This window comes from Myodes glareolus, chromosome 19 (genome assembly GCF_982192425.1).
Source record: "Myodes glareolus chromosome 19, mMyoGla1.1, whole genome shotgun sequence".
NCBI lineage: Eukaryota > Metazoa > Chordata > Mammalia > Rodentia > Cricetidae > Myodes > Myodes glareolus.
Window position 1 is genome coordinate 64,483,105 of NC_142044.1, and position 19,498 is coordinate 64,502,602.

Genomic DNA, 19,498 nt, shown 5'->3' on the forward strand with positions numbered 1-19,498 from the left:
ATTTGTTTATTTTGAAAATCCCTATGATAAGGAATTATGGTTTCCCCCTCCCAGGAAAGAATGGTGGCAGAAATGCATACAGTCACCTTCTACAACACAGCCAGCACTGTATACTCTTGTTGTGGCAGCCACCGAAGAACAAAGACCTGCCTGTTCCCAGTTACCTAGTAGTTTTGAGACTGTACCTAAGGCCTGAGCTGCTGCTGCTCTGATTCCCCCTTTTTTTCCCCTCTCCTCCCTCTTCTCCCTCCCCCTCTCCTCCCACTCTCCTCTTTCCTCTCCTCCCCCTCTCTTCTCCCTCTCCTCCTCCTCCTTCCCCTCTCCTCTTCTTTCTTTGGGAGGGTGGGAGTTGAGGCAGAGTGTTGCCATATAGTCCAGCCTGACCTCAGATGTAGCCTTGTGTCTCAGCCTCTCAGATGCTGAGATTTACAGTGTGTGGACCACACCTGGCTGTCGTGCTGCAGTGTTGAGGTTTTTGCTTGTGCCCGTCCCTATTTTGAGGACCTCATTGATGGGTAAACTAACAACTTTTGGTAAGAGGCAAGTACAAACCAGTCTAGGTGAGTGATATTGAAGGCAGGTCCTATATAAGCTTGACAAACATGGCAAAAAAACTGGACAGAAAGGAAGATCCATGTGTACATGTGCAAAAAAACTGGACAGAAAGGAAAATCCATGTGTACATGTGCAAAGTAAGGTGTGTTTGGGTTCTGCAGATAACATGAGAGAAGCAGTGGAGAGGTAGGCAGAGACCAGGGCATGCTGGGCTTGTGTGTGTGTGCGTGTGTTAGCGTTAGCACATGCATATGCATGTGCTTGTGTGGTTCTTGTGTGTGAAGTCAGTGTCTTTGTCTTTCTGTATTGTTCTCTGTAAGTGGCACCTTTTGTCCCAATCACCCAGTCCCAAATAAAAACACAAAAACTTATATTAATTTCAAAATGTTTGGCTGATAGCTCAGACTTATTACTAACTAGTTCTTACAATTTAGTCCATTTCTATTAATCCTTGTAACTGCCCCGAAGCTCATAACCTTCACCTCTATCCCATTGTGTGTATCTGACTCATTCTCTATCTGACTGGCAACTCCTATCACTCCACCCTTCTTCATCCCATCATTCTCAGTTTGGCTTTCCCACCTAACTCTATCCTCCCTTGCTGTAGGCCAATCAGCTTTATTATTAACCAATGAAAGTAATACATATTCATAGTGTAGAGAAGGATTTTTCTACAGCAGTTCTCTGCCCTGTGTTTTGAGATAGTCTCTCACAAAACCCAAAGCTCACCGATTGGCTGGACTGACTGCCAGCAAGTCCCTATGATCTTCCTGTTTCCACCCACCAATCTAATGCTAGTGTTACAGGGACATATGTCATTCCCGATTTTTCTGAGTGGTGGGCATCCAAACTCAGGTTCTTGTGCTTGCACAGCAAACCTGTGAAGGAAGTGCTGAAAGGGTTGTATTTGATACTGAACACAGGTAACCATTCGAATGCTGTTCATTAATTTAATAACATTGATCACTGTGGGCCAGGGCCTCTACCAACCACAGAGCTTATTCCTCACGGTGCTGTGGGGTTGGAGATGGCCCCAGCTGCCCCCAAGCTGAAGAGAGTCTCAGTTCTCTGAGGAAGTGGCTACTCTTGCAAACATCATTGGAAGGGTCAAACCAGTGGGCCCTTAAGAAGCAGTTGCTGGTTAGAGTATGACCCTTGTTAGGGTCAGAGATGCCAAGGTTCTCTATTGATTCTGGCAGCTGATGTGAGCCGGGATCTGGTCCGTGACACTGCATGAGAACCAGGGAGAGGGAAGTCGGGCTTCTTTTTCTTGACTTTGTGCCATGATGTATTCAGTGTGATGCCCTGGAACCAGCACCAGTCCTCTAATCTTCCCAGGGACAGCAGCATGGCCTATTTTGATTCCTGGCCCTTTTTTTTCCTTCCCTTCCTCTCCTGTCGTCTTTCCTGCTACCACCCCATGTGAAAGAGAAGATACGGTGCTTGTCACACACCTTCCATTGCTTCACTGAAGGGCAGGGCATGTTTTCTGGGAATTCTTGGGCCAGTCACACGTGGGAAAGTATTCTTGGTTCTGCAGCCACGATGCGTGAAGAAGTCCTCCTGCTCTTACCATGGCTCCTGGCCTGAGAGTGGCCACAGGCTGGACAGAGATTTTTCAGTGAGACAGGTGCCGGGCTCTGGGTTACCCAGCATTCAGGGGAGGGAGAGGCCTGTGAGGTGTTTCCTCCTTGGCAGTGACAAATGTAGCTTTGTGAATTTCATGTCAGGGTTGTAACAAAATGGAACCCATTGCTTTCCCTAAGCACACTTTGTTCTTTCCTGGCTACCCCACATTGCAAATTTGGCAATAAAATGGCATATTGTTTAGAATTGTCCTCACTCCTTTTCAGTGCTCCCCACTGTCTCAGTCACTTGTTGCCGTGTTAAAACACCACAGCCAAAGCAACATAAAGAAGAGTTACTTTGTGTTCACTGTTCCAGGGTTGAGTCCATGAAGATGAGGCAGAGGCAACAGGCAAGGGGCTGCTGGAACAGCAGCTGGGAGCTCACATCTTCATCTCCAAGCAGAAGGGTGGCTCAGAAAGCCTGCCTCCACCTGTCCCCAGAAACATACTTCCTCTAGCAAGGCCCCACCTCCTCGGCTTCCCAAACAGCCGTCAACTGGGTCAGGCAGTCAGATGCCCAGGACTATTGGGGGACATCGCGTTCAAACTACCGCACTCACTGGAATAGTGGAGCAGGCCTAAAAAAGAAATGCTGTTCCCTGTCCACTCTGGAGGTTGCTATAGGGAAGTGAGGTCCAGCGGAAGCCAGAGGTGTAGACACAGGGTCCTGACCTGGCCTTGTCTGGTTACATTGCACACCTTGTTGTTGTCACAGTCTCCTGCTCAGACCTCCTCTGTTTTCTGCAGATAATGGCACCTGGACCCAGCTGTGGCTTGTCTCTGACTATCACGAGCATGGCTCCCTGTTTGATTATCTGAACCGCTACACAGTGACCATTGAGGGGATGATTAAGCTGGCCCTGTCTGCAGCCAGCGGGTTGGCACACCTGCACATGGAGATCGTGGGCACTCAAGGTGAGCGTGAACTCAGATAAGGAGCAGGAAGCTTGAGACAAAAGACCTATCCATTGTCATCTGGTCCTTGTCACTGAGGTAGCTGGGGCCAAACTTTGGGAATGGTAGTTTCATCTGAGTGCCAAACTGTCTGAGCAAGAACAAAAGCTACACATGTTTCTTTATTGACTCTGTCGTCAGCCCTCTCCTGGGGAAGGTCTGAGGTGAGAACTTGGCTGCTGTTAACACATGGCTCAGTGGTTTGCTAAGGAATAGCATTTTGGGGTGCACTGTGAAAGAGTGGAACTAAGAAGAGGTCAGCATGCCACAAGCAAGAGTGCAGGGATCTCATGCTGAGGTTGTGCCTTGCACGTCTCGTGGTAACAAGACATGGGGCCCACCTGTCTGCAGACTTCCTGGAAGAGAACCAGGCTTCGTGCCAAGTTGTCTTGTTGGCTCCAGATCCTGGGCTTGCCCCAGCAGCAGGTGTGAGCTCTGGGCCTTGATTGGCCCTGGGCAGCGGCTCTTACTATGTGTGGTAGGAAGCCAGCATGACAATCAGGCCCTAGTGCCGCAGGACTAATGTCAGTCCAGTCCTCAGAGTCACCAGTTGTTCACCTGGGCTCTTGAAGGCTGGTGAGTGGTGGTATTATAATGTTGAACAATAGCCATGTCATTCTGAGGCATGTCAGGTACTTCAGGGAATGCTTTGATTCTCCACATTCCCAGGAAGTGCCATTATTCTAACTGTCCAGAAGAGAAGGCTGAACTACTCATGGGAGGCAAAACCAGGACTCGGCTCACAGAGTCTGGCTCAGAATTCATGCATTTTCTGTGTGTTTATCTTCCTTAAATGTAACTGGTTTTGTCTCTGCCAGGGAAGCCTGGAATTGCTCATCGAGACTTAAAGTCAAAGAACATCCTGGTGAAGAAGAACGGCATGTGTGCCATTGCAGACCTGGGCCTAGCCGTCCGTCACGATGCAGTTACTGACACCATTGACATTGCTCCAAATCAGAGGGTGGGAACCAAACGGTAGGAAGGCCCTAGGCTCCAGCCCTCACTCATGAGGAGGAAATGAAATATCTCCTTGTCATTGAATGGCAAATGTTGGTCTTCCCTTCCTCACGTTGGAGCATGCACAGTAGTCCTAACAGGCCCTGGTACCAGGCACAGCTCTGTGGACTGTGTGAGCTGTGGCCCTTGCAAAAGGCCGTGGGGAAAGAGTTTAGAGCAGGAAGCCTGATTTGGTCGCACACGCCTTTAGTCTAGCACTTAGCACGCCAAGCCAGGCAGATCTCCATGAGTTCAAATACACAGTGAGACCCTGGGGTAAGGCATACTGGAGAAATGACTCAGTGATTAAGAGCATATGCTGCTCTTGCAGAGGACCCACATTTGTTCCCAACACCCATAGCAAGTTGGATGGCTCACGGCCACCTATAATTCCAGCTCCAGGAGATCCAAAGTTCTCTTCTGACCTCCTTGGGGTGGGGGTGTGGGCACAGAGAGAGAGAGAGACAGACAGGCAGACAAATAGTGAAGATAGCTATTTTAAAATACAAAAGAAGCTAGGTGGTGATGGCTCATGCTTTTATTCCCAGCACTTGGGAGGCAGAGGCAGGTAGATCTCTTGAGTTCAAGGCCAGCCTGGTCTACAGAGCAAGTTCCAGGACAGCCAGAGCTACACAGAGAAACCCTCTTGTTTGTTTTAGTTTTTGAGTTTGTTTTTGTTTTTTGAGACGGTTTCTCTGTGTAACAGCCAGGCTATCCTGGAACTCCCTCTGTAGAGCAGGCTAGCCTTGAACTCACACAGATCCGCCTGCCTCTGCCTCCCAAGTGTTGGGATCAAAGGTGTGCACCACCACCACTGGACAAGAAACCCTGTCTTTAAAAAACAAACAGACCAAAAAATAAAAGATTCTGAAGCAGGGTTTTGGAGGGTAGGAACTAGTCCTGACTAATGGCAGGGACGAGACAACAGTGCAGTGTAGAAGGTGACTTACAGACCCCTTGAAGGAGGCAGGGAATGTATCATGTTTGAGCTTGCAGGGCAAGGGTGCCAGCCTGGAACAGAACTAATGAAGACTGGGGACTGGCTACCTGAAGGGTTTGGCCTGCTTGCCACTTCATTGAGAAGGAAAGGAACTATAATAGCTGACAACGTAAGATGGAGGGTGGAAGGATCTGTGCTGTTTCTAAGTGGATTGCTTAGGCTGCTCCTTTTTGTCCTTTTGACCTGAGATTGCATCTACTCAGGCTCCAAAGTATAGCTGGGGGCATCTGTACCATATAATTACACACAGTCAGTGTGCAGAGTCACTAAGTGTGATTTTGATCACCTCTAGAATTGTTTTCACCCATCTGAAATCAGGTAAGATAAAGTCAGGATGAAATTTAAGGTCGCTCCATCACTGGTCTCCCTGTAAAGTGACGGCTCCAGTAGCCACCTGCTGTTGCCACCTCTGTGGTCCCACAGCACAGACAGTGCCAAGAAACCCAAACAGGCTCCAATAAAAAACATCTATGCTGAAACTTTCAGCATGAATTCACAGCAGGTTGTGTAGCAGAAGACAAGTGCTCACTCCTGCTTCCCAGAGAGCTGCATTAGAGTAGTGTTCTTACACATCCAGACCTCGTGGGCTGTCCGTCACTGTGTTCCTCTTGCCATTCCAGATACATGGCTCCTGAAGTCCTTGATGAAACCATCAACATGAAGCACTTTGACTCCTTCAAGTGCGCTGATATCTATGCTCTCGGGCTCGTGTACTGGGAGATTGCGCGGAGATGCAATTCTGGAGGTACCTGCATTCTGCTGTCTTTCAGCATATGAGTTACCCAATGGTGCTGCTGCCCACTTCTCTGCAGCCTGTGCAATGTTTGGTTCCCGAGTCCTGGAGGCAGTTGTGTTGAGACTTGGTGTTATATTTATTTGCATGGCTTGGTGTTATATTTATTTGCATGGGCTAAGGATGAACTGAGGGCTTTGTTCATGTTAGACAAGACTCTTAATGTTCTAAGCCTTAGGACCAGCTTGTCAAATAGCGGTGTTCTCTGTGATAATCATTTTGATAGCTCATTAGACACGTGACACACACACACACACACACACACACTCTTTTTCTCTCTCTCCCTCCCTCCTCCTCTCCCCTCACTCACTGTCTTTCTTTGTAACCTGTAGTGGAGGAGAATCCCTAGGCTGCCTATGGACCAGGGTTATGAGTCGGCAGTTTGTTCTGACATCTAGGCCTTCCAGATGCAGTCCTAGCCACGTCTCTGGGGAAGCCTTGTACTTCCTCCTTGCAGTTAGAGTGGAGCTTTCCAGGGTGACAAGTGCTTGTAGGACTTTCTTAAAGTGCCTCTTCTTCTCTCGTCATTAAAGAAACAACCAAGCTGACAGCCACAGTTGCTTGTTCGCGTCAGAACCTGAAGAAAAGGTAGCATCAGGGTTAGCAGGAACGTTTTTATTGTCAACTTCTATGAGTGTCTTATGATGGCCTCCAAATATTCTGCCATGTTCTCAAATTCCAGAGCCTCTAGAGTGCGCCCCTCCAGCAAAACCCTTTTTCTGTTCCTACCCTTTTCTGATCGTGATGTGTGTGGTGGACACAGTAATGGAGGAGTTACTCAGGTAGTCATGATTGGTATGACTAAGTAAAGCTGATCAGGAAAATTCTGGAGCTAGAATGTGATATACATCCATATGTACGTTCATACATACATGCATGCATACATATAAGAATGTAATTTATATACATTCACACATACATACATGTGTATAGATGTGTGTGTATGTATGCATGTGTGTATGTATATGTAGTATAAGCCCCAGCATCCCTCTTTCCACAAAGAAAAGTATCATGGGTCTTTTTAAAAATTGTTGTGTTTCTGTGATATGTATGTGTTCCCATAGGTATGTGCACATGTGTGTACATGTGGAGGCCAGAGGTTCACCTCATGTTTTTGAGACTGGGTGTCTCACTGAACCTGGAGCTCATGGGTTAGCTTGAATGGTTTTGGTGTTCCAGGGATCCTCTTGTCTTTATCTCTCCTCCTGCACTGGGTTCCAGATGTGTGCTGACTTTTATGTGAGTCGGTTGCTCATGCCTGCACATAGGCATGTTAACCACTGAGATGTCTCCTTCGCCATGTCAGACAACACTTAAACTGTGAAGAAGTCCTTCTGCTCTTTCTAGTGGTCCAGCAGCCACAGCACTTGCTCACCACTTGCTGCATGTACTCATTGATACCATCACTGCGAGGTTGTAAAGTTAGAAGTACCACCCTCATTTTGTAGCTGAAGAAAGTGAGTCAGAGAAAGGCTACGCATGCAAGGACACAAAGCTGAAACTCCAGCAGGCCAAGGCATCAGCTCCAGCTCCCAACTGCCCCTTAGACAAGTATTACCAAGTCAAATTCTCTGTTTAAAAATCTTACCTAATAGGGCTGGAGAGATGCTGAGTGGTTAAGAGCACCGGCTGCTCTTCCAGAGGACCCGGTCCCAGCTTTCATGAGGCAGCTTACAACCATCCATAACTTTAGTTCCAGGGAACCTGACTCCTCCCTTCTACCTCTGTCAATACCAGGCATACCCGCAGTGCACACACATAAATCAGGAGACATTCATACACATAAAATAAATAAGTCTTTTTTTTCGTTGATAAAGCTTCTCTGTGCAGCCCTGGCTGTCATGGAACTTGCTCTATAGAACAGACTGGCTGTGAACTCAGAGATCTCCTGCCTCTGATTCCTGAGTGCTGGGATTAAAGACATGCACTGCCACTGCCCTGCACTTACTATGGCTTCTTATGTGTAAATTTAAAGGATAAGAATTTAAAATATGGGAGCTGGAGAGAAGGCTCAGTGGTTAAGAGCACCAGCTGCTCTTCTAGAGGTTCTGAGTTCAATTCCCAACAACTACATGGTGGCTCACAACCGTCTGTAATGGGATCTGATGTCCTCTTCTGGTGTATATGTATATATAACAATCCAGAAATCTTCAACAGCACACACACACACTAAAAAGAAAAAAGAATTTAAAACACTCCAGTTACTTCACTTTTAAAAGTGCATCATGGGATGCAGAAGCAAGAGGACTCCCAAGTTGAATTTAGGCCTATGTGAATTTGGTGAGGCCCTGATAGGAGGTGAAGGGGTGCTGTGGTTGTAGTCCAGTGGTAGAGCACTTGCCTATGGCCTGGTGTGGAGGTGAAGCTCTATAATCCTGGTGCCCAGGAGGCTGAGATCTGAGGCCAGTATAAGCCACATATAGCAAAGCTTTACCTCAGAAACACAAAGGAGTGCTGGGCTAGGACAGGACGGAGTCCAGTGGAGTGATGGAGGAGGGTTATCTGTCTATTGTGTTATTTTCATTGGTTAATAAAGAGACTGCCTTGGCCTCTTGATAGGACAGAAAATTAGGTAGGCGGAGTAAACAGAATAGAATGCTGGGAAGAGGGCTATGAGGCACACGCCATGGAGCCAGCCACCAGGTCAAACATGCTGAATCTTTCCTGGTAAGCCACAACTCGTGGTGCTATACAAATTATTAGAAATGGGTTAATCAAGATGTTAGAGTTAGCCAGTAACTAACTCTCTAGAGATAATGGGCCAGGCAGTATTTAAATGAATACAACTTATGTGTTATTATTTCTGGGGCTAAGCTAGCCGTGCGGGAGCTGGGCAGGATGAAAAGCAGGCCTGCCCGCAGCCCCTCACTACAGTGGAGTGCTTGCCCTGCTGTGTGAGGTCTTGGGTTTGACAGCACGTAAAACTCAGACTGGACTGCACTTAGCGCGGCGCTAAGTCTCTTCGCTCAGAAGGTCACCTGCAGTCCATGTCCTGTAGTCTCACTGACTGCCTCCCATGAGGTCCATGTGGTCTCCTGTTCCTGATATCTCCTATGAATTGCTAGTTTGGTAGATCAGTTGGAATAACATCCAGGTTGGGATTTTTTTGTTTATTCAAAGCAAAAATACATCATGGGCATTAGTATGGGCTTTTGATACAAAGTACAGAATGTCGGCCCTTCCCTTCCTGATGCTGACAGCCAAAGGTTAAAATTCCAACATGCCAGCTTTCATTCAAGGTCTTTACCTCCTGTGAGTCAGCTGTGTTTGTTCTTGTGAAGGAAGGCTGCCAGGGGTTAGGCTGACCTACACCTGTAACCCACCTCAGAGGCTGAGACTGAGGACCATGGGTTCAAAGCCAGCCTGAACCCCATATGAGACACTGTGAACCAAAAAGGGGAAAAATAATAAAGTACAGCCTCACCCACTTTTTGCTTCCCACAGTGTTTGCTTGCAGCAGGAAGTGCAGGAGGATGCGCTCCTTCAGCACCCAGGGTTTTCAGAGGAGCCGCTCTGCTCTCAGCACCCGACAGGACGGAACCTTCTTTTTCTAGCATTAGTGTGAACTGATGGGCTTAAAAAATACCGTTCTCTCTTGGCTGGGTGGTGCACGCTTGAGGCAGGACGATCTTCGAGTTGAAGGCCAGCTGGTCTACTTAGTTCCAGGACAGCCAGGACTATGTAGAGGGACTCTGTCTCAAAGGAATGGAACAGGACCTTGAGAGCTTGTTTGTAGGTTCTAGCAGGGGAGAGCAGCTACATGTGTACCCTGACCAAAGACCGACTGGTCTTCTTCCATTTGGGGAAGGCGTGCAGCTTCAGGAGGGCGGGGCCGCACATGGAATGGGGAGGGGGGAAGGCGATACCCACCTAGCCAGCCATACCCTTACTACTCCTGTCAGACTTCTCGCTTCTAGTCTCTTTAGATGTTATCAACTCGGTCCATTGGGAAATGAATGCTCACGTGACCCTAGTAGTCCAAGCTTTTGTTTTTGCTGTTGTTTCTGTCTGAGGTGGGTTATAAGACTAGTTTGAACTCACAGTACTGCCCCAGCCTCCCACATGCGGGCACTAGGAGCCCAGACTGTGTGTGGCTATGCTCCTGTGTGTGCCTTGCTGCCGTGCCTGGAATTGGCAGCCTTCTCCAGAGGAACTGGGCTCATTTTAGTGGAAAATCATAGCACAGCTCGAAGCACAGCTGCGTTGGGTCTGAGGTGACTTGCCCTTCCTTCTGTTGTTGACTGGGTTATTTTCTTCTAGGAGTCCATGAAGAATATCAGCTGCCGTATTATGACTTAGTGCCCTCCGACCCTTCCATTGAGGAAATGCGAAAGGTCGTCTGTGACCAGAAGTTACGACCCAACATCCCCAACTGGTGGCAGAGTTATGAGGTAGGGAGCTTGCTTGACACTTATGGCTTCCTCCATCTGCCGAATTTCTCTACGCAGGACACAGGAGGGGTCTTATTTCTTAATGGGCCAACTCTCAGGTTTGCCTTCTAAGTGTATCTTTTGTCTGAAAATCCAACATATAAGACTTTGTGATCATTAACAAAGTGCCTGGCCTCGAGCGATGGGCCATAGTTGTGGGCATGCACACTACACGGATTATAAGTCTCTGAGAGTTGAGGTTAGGTAGGAAGTGTGAGTGAGTTTTCTTTTCTGAGGTTGCACTGGTTCCTTCTCTGCATAGAGGTCTATGCAGCTGTTCCCGACTCTGAAGTACCCAAAGTCCTCAGCATTCCTGTCCCAGGCAGCTCAGATAACGGAGTGCTCAGTTTGTGCTGTTACACACACTAAGTCCTTTGCAGCTATGGTCATTTTTCTGGCCATTAGAGAGTATCTCTTTGGAGCTGCAGCCATAAGAGAGATAGTTAAGAAAAGACAGAAACAAAAATAAGTAGAACTGGTGGGCCTATCAAAATTGCCTGTGGGTGTAGCCCAGTGCAAGGCCTGGGGTCCTTCCCTACAGACCTAGTCTGTCACACTAGAAAAGTGACCCAGGAGCCACAGCCATGGAGATTCAGCCATGGCTTTCAGACGGGGTACCTCAGACAGGCAGGCCTGAGACAGTGGTCTTGGTAGAAATTCTGCAGATAAAGGAGGTTGAGAGGGAAGAATGTGGTGAAGTGGTGGAGAGAAAATTAGAATTCTAGTCATAAGGCACTTAAAATGGGGAGGTAGTTGAAATGTGAGGAGGTTTATGTCCTGGAGACTTCAGTGACATGTGGTCTGCCCAGCACAGGGCACAGGCCACTGTTATTCACAGTGTTGCTTTTCTTACTTACGCCGCTTCATTGTAACAAACAAACTTGGACTTGAGGTTCACGGTGCTGACTTCACATCCGGAGTGGGTTGCAGACAGTACTGCAGTCAAACCAGTTAGCACCTTTCACTCGCCCACTCGCCTTTACAGCTGTGCTAATGAGAACCTCTGGGGTCCGCCCCGGGCAGATTTCAGGTGTAGGCACAGCTCTGATTCAGCAGACCATGCGGGGTAAAGGCTCTGAGCAGGGAGCTCGCCTCTACCTCTACAGATCCTAGCCGCTAGGGGGCGTCTCTGCACCTAAAAACACAATTATGGTCTCACAAATTTAAGCCAGTGTTTTTGATTGCCTAAGGGAACAGCATTTCCCAAAATGCACCTTGGGCACTTTGAAGTGGATTTAGCTGAGTGTAAGGCTGAAAGAACCCGCCTTCTGGTGTTGCCTTTCCCTTTCCTTGTACACCTGCCCCTTAGGGATGGAGGAGGCAAGGAAGAGGTTGTGGGTGGTTCTGACCTGACTGACAGGCAGGTGGCAGTGAGCCAGCTCCAATGGCCAAGGCTTTTGTGGGTCACTGTAGGTTTCTCTGTGCAGGCGCTGCGGGTGATGGGGAAGATGATGCGTGAGTGCTGGTACGCCAATGGTGCTGCCCGCCTGACAGCGCTGCGCATCAAGAAGACTCTGTCCCAGTTGAGTGTGCAGGAAGATGTGAAGATCTAAGCTGCTCCGCTGCCTACACAAAGAACCTGGGCAGTGAGGATGACCACAGCCACCGTGCTGAGCGTACTGGAGGCCTACCTCTTGTTTCTGCCCAGCCCTCTGGCCAGAGTCCTGGCCTGCAAGAGGGACAGAGCCCGGGAGACGCGCACACTCCCATTTTGGGTTTGAGACACAGACTTTTTATATTTACCTCCTGATGGCATGGAGACTCGGAGAGCAAATTATGTAGAGAACTCGATGCCGCAAGTTGAACTGCAGTGGGAAGTAGACAGAACCCAGTGCATCTGGCGTGTGGCCAGCAATGGTGGTGGGGTGCTGGGCTCTCCCTGGAGCAGCCCCTATACCTTGTGGTCTGTTAGGCTGGAGGTTTTCCTCCAGGGACCAGTCAACCTGGCAGCAAGGTATTGAGAAGAACTGGAAGTGTAGCCCCTCTCACAGGCAGTCCTGAGCCACGCCATCCCCTTCTCCTCACGGACATCTAGAGGGACTGCCACTAGGGAGGCCACCTGCTGCCTGTCTGTCCAGCCAAGTGTGCATGTGCCGAGGTGTGTCCCACATTGTGCCTGGTCTGTGCCACGCCCTTACACGTGTGTGTGTGTGTGTGTGTGTGTGTGTGTGTGTGTGTGTGTGTCTGTAGGTGCACACTTACCTGCTTGAGCTTTCTGTGCATGTGCAGGCCAAGGTGTGCTGGTGCCTCTGTCACAGTGAGCAGTGTCTGGTTAACGTGGTGCCCTCCTGGAGGTCTCTCCTGTTCCCAGCCTTTGGCAGGGTGGTCCTTTTCTCAGCAGGCTGCTTGCCACCCTGTGTCACAGACCTTCCTCTCCCGTTTCAGACCACAACCAAAGCTGGCCCACTTGTCCATGGGAGAGGCTTTTGGGTCAAAATGAGGGGAGGGGAGCAGGACGAGCAGAGACAGAATGTTGTGCGAGTCTTGGGTGTTGTGTTTCAACATCAGCCGTGGGAAACGAGCCAGCCAAGGGCATCTTCCTCAGCAGCAGTGAGGAAGGGAGGGCCAGGAGATCTGAAGCCAGATCTCGGGTCTCGGATTGGAATGTGACATCTGTTTGTCCCACCCCAGAGTCTGCAAACTGCAGTGTATATTTTTGGTGGTGGTGGTGGGTTTGGGGTGGGAAGGGATGGGCTGCAGGGAGTGGGGAGGGAGTCGGGTGGGAGGGAGGCATCTGCATGAGCCTTCTTGTACTGGATTCTCTGATGAGGCTAGAGGAAGATGAGAGATTCGCATCCACTTCAGGGCCCCTACTGAAGGGAGCAGTCTGAGCTGAATATGGTGTTTAACCGAAGTGTAGTATTTAACGGATTCTGGAAGCTTGGCTGTGGGTGGTGATTTGGTCAGCATATCTTAGGTATATATAACTTTGAAGCCATAACTTTTAACTGGAGTGGTTTATTTTAATTCATTTTATTTTATTTTATTTTATTTTATTGGGAAGATCAGGATTTTAACTTTAATACTGTTAAGTTTTTATAGAAGGAAAACCATCTCTGTGACAATTACCTCTTAGTCTGTTTGTTTTTAAAGAAATCCCTAAAACAAACAAAACACCACAGGAATTCTCTGGAATCAGATGCACATAGTTCAGTCACTGGAGCGTTTGTCTTTGCACCTGAGCCTGCTCCCACTCGGCAGTGAGAGTTTCTCCTCCCTGGGGACTTGGTGTCTTGTATTGCATGCACACCCCATCCTTCGAGCACCCCAGCCTTTTGTGCATTGTCCACCTGGTTGTGCCCTTCCCAGACATTTGCTCAGCAAGTTTGGGGTGAGTGCTTGTGGAGACAGGCTGGGTGCTGCACCGGGAGCATTGAAGGAGGAACTGAATCGTGAGTGAATGAGCCCCGTTTTTGAGACCAGAAGGGTCCATGTCCGCCGGTTCCGAGAGCCTTTGTGAGCCTGGGCTTACTGTTCTTAAGAACCGAGGGAAAGGAGCCTGTATCCCATCGGCAGAGAGCAGTGAGGCCTGGAGTTTAGAAACCCAGGTGAAACCCCAAAGCACTGCCTTGGTTGTGTACCCCTTTCTGCCCCAGGGGAGGCATGAATTTACACAGGGAAACTGCCTCCACCCAGCTTCTCCTGCCTTGGGCTCCCCGTTTTCTTAGCCTTTCTATTTATTTCCTGGTGTATAACTTCTTTCCTTGCATTAAAGGGATCTTCCTTTAATTCTTTGGGCCAATTTACTGGCCATTGAACTATTTCCCTTGAGTCCCAATTATGTCATTGGGGGAACCTCTTAGCCCACCCCTGCTGACGTCCCGCCCCCACCTGCAGCTGCACCTTGTGATTACAGGTGACGATGGAACTGTAGAGTCCTCTGCTGTCTGCCAGCATACGCCCACAGTGACTCCTGTGCCACTAGCCCGCACTGGGGCCCTTCTGCCCCTGCGTGTAGTCCAGCTCACCCACCTCTCAGGAAGACTTGAGCAGGTTTGGGGAAGTGCCACCCCATCCCACTACTCTTTACATTAAGCTGAGAGTTGGGAGAAACTGAAGCTGTGTTTTGGCTCCCTAAGGCTACCCTGATCCACAGGGCTACCTGCACCTCTGGATTCTGGATTCACAGACCAAGTCCAAGCCTGTTCTTAGGTCGCCGTCAAGGCTCCTGAATGGCATTCTCGGTACTTCTGTTTGTTTTTGTACAATTTATTAGAAAGGACTGTAAAATAGCCACTTAGACACTTTACCTCTTCAGTATGCAAATGTAAATATATTGTAATATAGGAAATTTTTGTTTTAATATAAAAACGAGCCTGTCCAGTTTCTGCTGTACATTATTAAAGTTTTATTCACAGAGCTGCTGTGTTGCTGTCTGCCTTCCATATGTAATGACTTCCCAGGGCTTGGCCAGGGTGGGGATGGCGGGGCCCGTGTGTGGTGGTGACCTGCACATCAGGTCTTCTGGAACTTGCCGTGTGACCGAAGCAGCCGGAGGTAGCAGAGACTGCATTGTGTTGTGTTTTAGCATTTTGGTCTGTTTACCAAAAATGACATTGGTCCTAATTGATCACAGACCATTGACTCCAAGGCAAATAAAGAGATTCCCCAGTTTTACTCTGCTTGTAACTGAGTTTGGGGGTACTTAGGAGACTCAGGTGAGTCTTCAATGGTTTTGCTGGAATTTTCAAAGCATGGCTGATACTCATCACTCTAGTTGGTGCTTGAACCTGGGAAAATGGAGCCTAAAAATGAAGCTGACTAAAGTCTCATGCAATAGTCAGCTTTACTCAGAGCATCAGACAGTTGATACTCTGAGGGCGAAGTTCCCGCGAGCTGACGCTGTGTACAACCACAGGGACAAGCCGCGTGTGGCACAAACATGTTTTCCCACAGAAGCATATATACAGGTAGCAATAGCCAGTCCTGATGGGTAATCTGAATTAAGATCACTTCTGTTCCCTACGTCTGGAAGGGTAAACACATTCCAGGAACAAGTCTGAGTTTTTGAAGACACCGGTCACAAGACTCTTGTTTCCTTTGAGTGTTCTCACAAGCACTCAGTTCTCACACGACTCCATTCTTGGACCTTGTTCCAGCAGGCTGGGTGTAAATGTTCCAAAACAATGAACTAGGAGCAGTCTCGGGTTCAGATGGGGTCCCTAGGATTCCTTCCACCAGGCACCCAGTTCTGCTGCAGGGTCGTCGAAGATGCCTGTGCCGCGGCTTGTATCTGTAGACTCTGCTGCATACTAGAAGGGACAAGCAGCTCCTGGGTGTCTTCTGCAGGTTTCCAGTGCCCTTGTTCTCTCTTCTAAGCAAAGGCCCATAAGGCTGTCGTGTTGTTCAGTTAACATTAGCAAAGGTCTATTGAAAACTTACCATGAGCAGGGGAAGGACCCAGTTGGTAAAAGCATTTGCATGGTGAGGTGGGAGACGAACTAGAGAATCGTCCTCTAACCCACCTACAGGCTGTGGCGTGTGCATGCACAGCACCCTGCCCCAACACACAGCACGACTGTCAGAATGGTAAGGCCTGTGACGCTGCGGACATCGAATTACCCGAAGCGTGAGTCACTTGGTGTTTTGTTCCACAGCCATTTTTGACCCCTGGATTTGTGTTTGGATTTTTACGGTCTTGGGAATATGCTTGCTAAACTCAAAGGAAAATTGGGAGTAATTACGGTGCCAGTCACTGCCGAGGGGAACATAAACAGGATGTGACAAGAGCAAGTGGCAGGCTTCGGGTGAAGCCAGTTATGGTAGAACTAAGGTTCTGCAGAAAGCAACCACTGCGATAACGGCGTTTTTAGAGGGGTGTGTAAGAGACAGACAAGCACTTAGTTGTGAGGGGAGACAAATCAAAAATTTGGAAAATGACAAGCAGGGGCTGGAAAAAAGGCTCAGCAGTTAAGAGCACTGACTGCTCTTCCAGAGGACCCGGGTTCAATTCCCAGCACCCACATGGCAGCTCACAACTGTCTGAAAAATCAAGTTCCAGGGGATCTGACACCTTCACACCAATGCACATAAAATAAAGATAAATAAATCAAAAAAAATTAAGAAAGAAAGAAAAATGACCAACAGGGCAGAACTCCGCGGGGAGAATTGGTCCTACAGTCTTGAATCTAAAGGCAGAGTTCTTCCTTGAACACCTCAGTGCAAGGCTTTCAACTGTAGAGAACCCATCCACATCTGTAGAAATGCTGTTGTTTGGATAAGTGTCCCCTAAAAGTTTATATCAAAAGCATGCTCTTCAGTCCCAGTGCCACTGGGATGTGGGGGGGCTTTACGCCCTTGGGAATATGCCCTTGTATTAGTCACGTTTTCTTGGTTACAAAGTTCCGACAGAAGCACCTTTAAGGAAAGGTTGTCTGGGCACTGTCTGAGAGCATAGTCTGCCTGGTGGCAGGAGCCTGAAGATGAGGCTGGTCACAGCGGCGCTCACCCAGGAGCAGCGCTCACTCTCAGCTTAGGGCCTCTTTTATGTAGCATGGGACAGTGCCACCCTCATTTGAGAGACCAAAGGTGGGGGTGTGGCTCTGGAGGTTTCAGGATGGATGAGCTTTTAGCTATTTCCTAGCATCCTTAGGATTTAAAATATAGGCGGGACACAAAAACGTGTAAGCCAGGCCCTGGCTTCAAAGACTGCTTAACCTAGAGAGGCCCCATTCGTACAAATATAAGGCAGATTAGGGCAGGTCCAATGACAGAGCAATGCCCAGACTCTCCAGGGCCTTCCTTGCTGGAGGACAGATGGCTACCGGGGGAGGCAAGACCATGATAAGGACAGACAGGACGCTGAAGAACACAGGAAAGAGGAGGTAAAAGGGACATCTATTTTGAAGTAGTCACTGGCCTGCTGACTGAGCAAGGGAGAGGCTCCAGTCAAAAACGTTACCATTCAAGATCCACGAGTGCATAAGACAAGGTAATGGGGGGGGGATGACCAAAATATATGCATGTATGAAATTGTTAAAGCATAAAAAGTTAAAAACCAAGCAGATACTACTGTGTCTAGGTAGTATAATTCTAGCACTTAGACAATTTTAAGGCTAGCCTGAGCTACATAACACCTATCTCTAAATCAAGGGGGCCCTGAAGGGTGAAGAATTGAAGGCATTCGGCCTTCAATCCCAGCACTTGAGAGGCAGAGGCAAAGGTGGTTCTGTGTCAGGCTGGTCTACATAGTGAGTTGGAGCCAGGGATACAGTGAGACCCTTGCTCATATGATCTGACTCTGATCCCCGAAACCCACGTAAGAGGAGAGAACCAGCTTCCACAGGTTGACCTCCGACCTCCACACTCACACTGCGGCACTGGACACACCCACACAGATATACAATAAATAAACACATGGCTGGAGACGTGGAGTGTTAGTTAAAGGCATGGTTGCTCTCATAAAGAACTGGGGTTCCATCCTCAGTGCCCACATGGCAGCTGGCAGCTGTCACTCCAGCAGCCTCTCCTGGCCTCTGTGGGCAACATGTAAACAAAACACTCATTTTATAAAATAAAGATAGATCTTGACAACAGCACAAATCCAAACATGATTGTTTTGGCCACATCAAGGCAGCCAGGAATATAAGAAGGGAGTTACCTGAAGCTGTTACTGTGTTGAGGGGCAGGCGGCAGAAGTGGCAATGCTCTGACCTCTGCTGAGACAGCTCCCTCTGTGCCAATCAGTAAATTTCCCTCTTGTGTTGGTCTCCAAGTTTTTTAAATTGATTTATTTTTATTTTATATGCATATTTGTCTGTGTAAGGGTGTCAGATCTTGGAGTTATAGACAGTTGTGAACTGCCATGTGGGTGCTGGGATTTGAACCCGGGTCCTCTGGAAGAGTAATCAGAGCCCTTAACTGCTGAACCATCTCTCCAGCCCCCAAACATCTCTTATTAGCTAGCATGCCTACTGTACCATAAGTTAAAGCCTACTGGAGCTGGTGGTGCTTAGCTGTCATTCACATGCATCCTCAGCGATGTGTAAAGCTGGTGTGTGGCGATGGTACGTCTCAGCAGAGAGGCAGGAGAACAGAAGTTCACGGCTGTACACTGATTTCAAGGTCCTGTGATGGAGACCCTTCTGAAAGTCAAAATCACCACTCTTCGTGTAGGGATAATGCCATTGAAGGCTGTCTTAATTTGTTCTGCTGCTAATCGGTCTGGACTGGATAGGGCAAGCCTTTAATCTCAGCATTTTTTTTTAATTTTTTAATATTTATTTATTATGTATACAATATTCTGTCTGTGTGTATGCCTGCAGGCCAGAAGAGGGCACCAGACCCCATTACAGATGGTTGTGAGGCACCGTGTGGTTGCTGGGAATTGAACTCAGGACCTTTGGAAGAGCAGGCAGTGCTCTTAACCTCTCAGCCATCTCTCCAGCCCCTCTCAGCATTTTTTTTGAATCAGAAACAGGCAGATCTCTGAATTCAAGGCCAGCCTGGTTTACAGAGTGAGTTTCGGGTGAGCCAGGTCTATGTTGTATGATGTTTTACTCTTTTGTTTTTTTTTTGAGGGTCCCACCACCCAGCTCCCAAACAAATCACACACAGAGGCTTATATGAATGCCTGGCCTTAGCTTGTTTCTTGTCAGCTTTTCTTTTTCTTTTTTAATTTTCTAATGGTTTATTTAACTTTATTTTATGTGCATTGGTGTGGAGGTGTCAGATCCCCTGGAACTGGATTTTCAGACAGTTGTGAGCTGCCATGTGGGTGCTGGGAATTGAACCCGGGTCCTCGGGAAGAGCAGTCAGTGCTTTTAACCACTGAGCCATCTCTGCAGCCCCTTGCCAACTTTTCTTAAATTATCTTGACTACCCTTTGCCTCTGGGCTTTTATCTTTCATATATATATATATATATATAATATATTATATATGTATATATACATATTTGTATATATATATTATATATATATATATATTTACTTCTTTCTCTGCGGCTTGCTGTATGGCTGGCCCCTGATGTCCTCCTCTCCTTGTTCTCTTGCTCCTTGGTTCTCCTCCTATTTATTCTCTCTGTCTGCCAACCCCGCCTATCCTTGCTCCTGCCTCGCTATTGGGCATTCAGCTCTTTATTAGAACATCAGGTGTTTTAGACAGGCAAAGAGTCACAGTTCCACAGTTAATCAAATGCAGCA

The 19,498-nt window shown here is 48.1% G+C and overlaps 1 protein-coding gene across 1 annotated transcript in view; it reads left to right on the plus strand.

Annotated features, from left to right (window-relative positions):
• Nucleotides 1-14,715, plus strand: part of Acvr1b (activin A receptor type 1B) — a 40,349-nt gene extending 25,634 nt beyond the window's left edge. The window contains exons 5-9 of the mRNA XM_085678629.2: nucleotides 2,931-3,098; nucleotides 3,956-4,112; nucleotides 5,754-5,878; nucleotides 10,187-10,317; nucleotides 11,784-14,715. Coding sequence (XP_085534755.1) covers nucleotides 2,931-3,098; nucleotides 3,956-4,112; nucleotides 5,754-5,878; nucleotides 10,187-10,317; nucleotides 11,784-11,909 — 707 coding nt within the window. The 3' untranslated portion in view covers nucleotides 11,910-14,715. The remainder of the gene's footprint in view (nucleotides 1-2,930; nucleotides 3,099-3,955; nucleotides 4,113-5,753; nucleotides 5,879-10,186; nucleotides 10,318-11,783) is intronic.
• Nucleotides 14,716-19,498: the final 4,783 nt, after the last annotated feature.